The sequence below is a fragment of the Frankliniella occidentalis genome, unplaced genomic scaffold (assembly GCF_000697945.3).
Source record: "Frankliniella occidentalis isolate FOCC.00 unplaced genomic scaffold, Focc_3.1 Scaffold661, whole genome shotgun sequence".
NCBI lineage: Eukaryota > Metazoa > Arthropoda > Insecta > Thysanoptera > Thripidae > Frankliniella > Frankliniella occidentalis.
The window spans coordinates 13950-16721 of record NW_026267775.1 but is presented as its reverse complement, the minus strand read 5'-3'; the positions used below and the strand labels follow the sequence as shown (position 1 = coordinate 16721).

General features: G+C 55.9%; 2 protein-coding genes across 11 annotated transcripts in view; one reads left to right on the top strand and one right to left on the bottom strand.

Annotated features, from left to right (window-relative positions):
* The window catches only part of LOC113218054 (uncharacterized), a 14346-nt gene extending 13173 nt beyond the window's left edge, over positions 1 to 1173 (top strand). For all 9 annotated transcript variants that reach the window (XM_052275544.1, XM_026438231.2, XM_026438228.2 and 6 more), the window contains 2 exons: positions 112 to 397; positions 507 to 1173. In XM_052275544.1, the coding sequence (XP_052131504.1) occupies positions 112 to 397; positions 507 to 811 (591 nt within the window). In that variant the 3' untranslated portion in view covers positions 812 to 1173. The remainder of the gene's footprint in view (positions 1 to 111; positions 398 to 506) is intronic.
* Positions 1149 to 2772, bottom strand: part of LOC113218103 (protein yellow-like) — a 10030-nt gene continuing 8406 nt past the window's right edge. For both annotated transcript variants that reach the window (XM_052275545.1, XM_052275546.1), the window contains 4 exons: positions 2398 to 2576; positions 2112 to 2304; positions 1738 to 2007; positions 1149 to 1416 (listed from right to left, as the gene is read on the bottom strand). In XM_052275545.1, the coding sequence (XP_052131505.1) occupies positions 1291 to 1416; positions 1738 to 2007; positions 2112 to 2304; positions 2398 to 2576 (768 nt within the window). In that variant the 3' untranslated portion in view covers positions 1149 to 1290. The remainder of the gene's footprint in view (positions 1417 to 1737; positions 2008 to 2111; positions 2305 to 2397; positions 2577 to 2772) is intronic.

The following is a 2772-nucleotide window of genomic DNA, read 5'->3' as shown; positions in this document are numbered from 1 at the left end:
CGATTTCCCCTACATTATACCGCGCCTGGCCAGGTATTAACCACGATTCGGTAGAAATGATGTGCGGCAAAAACGATCTGACCGACTGACCTCGATTACCTGTACCCGCAGCTGGTGCTGGGGTGCGTCGGGGACCACCCGCGCCTCAACGTGACCAAGACGTACGCGCTGTGCCTGGCGGTCTGCGGCACCGCCACGGCTGGCATGCTCGTGTTCACGGACCGCTACTGGCTGCTGATGCTGTCCTGCGCCGCGTTCGGCGTCACCTTCGGCTCCACCTTCTCGTTCACGCCCACCATCCTGGTCACGCTGGTGCCCATGGAGCGCTTCACGATCGCCTACGGCCTCAACCTGCTGTGCCAAGGCATCGGTAACCTGCTCGGACCGCCCTTCGCAGGTGCGCGCACTTTCTCCTCTCTCGTGACGATGTACTCTTGGAAGTAAGTGTCCTGCCCTAGTCAGCAGGAGTGCTCTCATGACACAATGCCTGCTTCGCTCTTCCGCAGGGTGGCTGTTCGACCTGACGGACTCCTGGGACTGGTCCTTCTATATGGCGGGCCTGTGGATCGTGGTGGCCGGCCTGCTGACGGGCCTCATCTCGTACACCAAGAACAGGACCCTCTTCAGCTCGCTGGCCACGGAGGTCGCCAGGGAGGCCACCAAGGCGGGCGGTGACGCGCACCCACCCCAGGACGCGAACGCTGACGGCGGCGACGATTTCGACACCGCGCCCTGCATGAAGGCCGCCGCCGCGGAGTCCGCGGTCACGGTGGTACCCATCGCGACAACCAAAGACGGAGTCCAACGGTGACCAGGCTGTCTCAGGACTGCTCGACACCACATCATAATCATCACCGACCTCACACCTTATCCGAAGTGCGCCGTGAGTGAACTGGAAAATTTGTGTACACCACAACGTCACAGACTCCGAAGGGACAAAAGAGGCCTGCTAAGGGTTTTCAGGTTTCAACTGCTCTATTGTGTGTCGTTGCCTTACTATGTATATTTTCTTAAAATGTTGCCAGTTAGTATCTGTGTGTGGCGCTCGTCCGCATTTCGTACCGTATTTTGGTATGGCAATGTCTATGATACTCCAACCCCAACATCTTTTCTGGCGTACGAGATGTTGACAGTAATAGATGCGGTGATAACGATTAGAAAATAATTTAATTATATTATTATCATCCTTTCTCAACTCTGACCTACAAACAGAATGACAAAAAAATGTTCGTTGTATCACAGTGACAGGGCACACGTCACGTCATGTATGGCTTGTGGAGGCGAGGCCCGTCACAGGTCCTCGCAGGCGTCGATCTCCTTTGGTACGGATGTCTTGGGTCCTATCTTGAGAGGGTCGCAGATGGTGCCCTCGGTGGCCTTTTCCACAGTGCCGGTCAGGATGCGGAAATTGTACTCCTGAAAATTAAAGTAAAATGAAAAGAGGGGCTTCGGAATATTGCACTTTGCGCCCCCGTTTCCGTGCCTCTTTTCCCGTTTACGCTCCTCGCTCGCTGGAGTCTCATCTGGGCGCTTTGGTGAAAAGCTTGCGCAGCTCGCTAAGCTTGCTAAGCTGAACCGTGAGCCGTGTCAGCCGTCTGGCTGAGCCGGGCAGTTCTGTCGCGACGGTCGCGACGGAGAACAAACCCGCGAATGAGCATGGAAAAAATATATATGGAAAAGCAGGAGCAACATGCAAAACTACGGTGAAAGGGCTCACTTCGAGCTACTATAACTTACGTCCGGGCTTAGGCTGCGGTACAGGTACAGGTGCAGGCGGTTGGAGAGGAGCCAGATGTTCTGCGGCTCCTCTCGGTCCACCTTCAGGTCGTTGGGGAAGTTGAGCAGCGCGCTGTCCTGGGCCACGTGGCCGACGGAGGAGCGGCCGTAGGGCTTGGCCGAGTCCCAGCAGCCTAGCGCGTCCTGCGTCACCAGGTTGAAGAAGAGCACCCCGCGCCGGTCCATGGCGGAGGCGGACGAATGCGACTGGTTGCGGCCGCGGGCGCCGAGCTGCGCATACGAGGACATCGGGGGCCAAGCTCAAGCTCAAGCTCTGCGGGCTCCGCAAGGGAAAAGCAAAATAGTAGTAGTGTGTTCTCTCACGCCGCGCTCACCAACTTGAACTCGTCCGGGTTGTCGTTGGCGAACGTCTCGTTCCGGATGACGGAGGTCTGCACGGCGAACTCGCGGAACGAGGCCATGGGGTGGAAGAACATGGTGCGGTCGCCGGTCTCCTTATCGATGGGGGACAGGGCAAGTCCGAAGATGCCGTCCATCCAACGGAACGTCGTGTTGTCCAGCACAAACCTGTGGCACGCGAAAGTAAAAAGACGTCGTGGGCGTCAAGAGAAGGAATCCGGCAATCAGAGGACCGAGGGGAAGCTGCCCGGCGGCACCCACCTGGCCGCGATAGGATCCGGGAAGAAGAGGTTGTGCGTGAGGCGGTAGGAGCGGTCCTCCCGCCAGCTGTACACAAGCAGGCCGTAGCGGAACACGTCGGCGGCGTACGCGAAGGCGTCGTCGCACTGGCCGTCCCGGATGTCCACCACGATGTTGGTAAAGAGTGACTCGGGTTTGGTCTGCGAAAAATAAATTTAAAAAAACACGATTATAAGTTGGGGAAAAAAAGTTTAAATTTAAACCACATTGTGGTCACGCTCACATGTTAAATCAATTACACCCAGAAAATGGCATCCTGAAACCAAGTAAATTTCTTTTTAAAAAATACAAGGAAATATTTGAGCTTGGTTTAAGGTTTTTCCGTTTTTTTTTTTT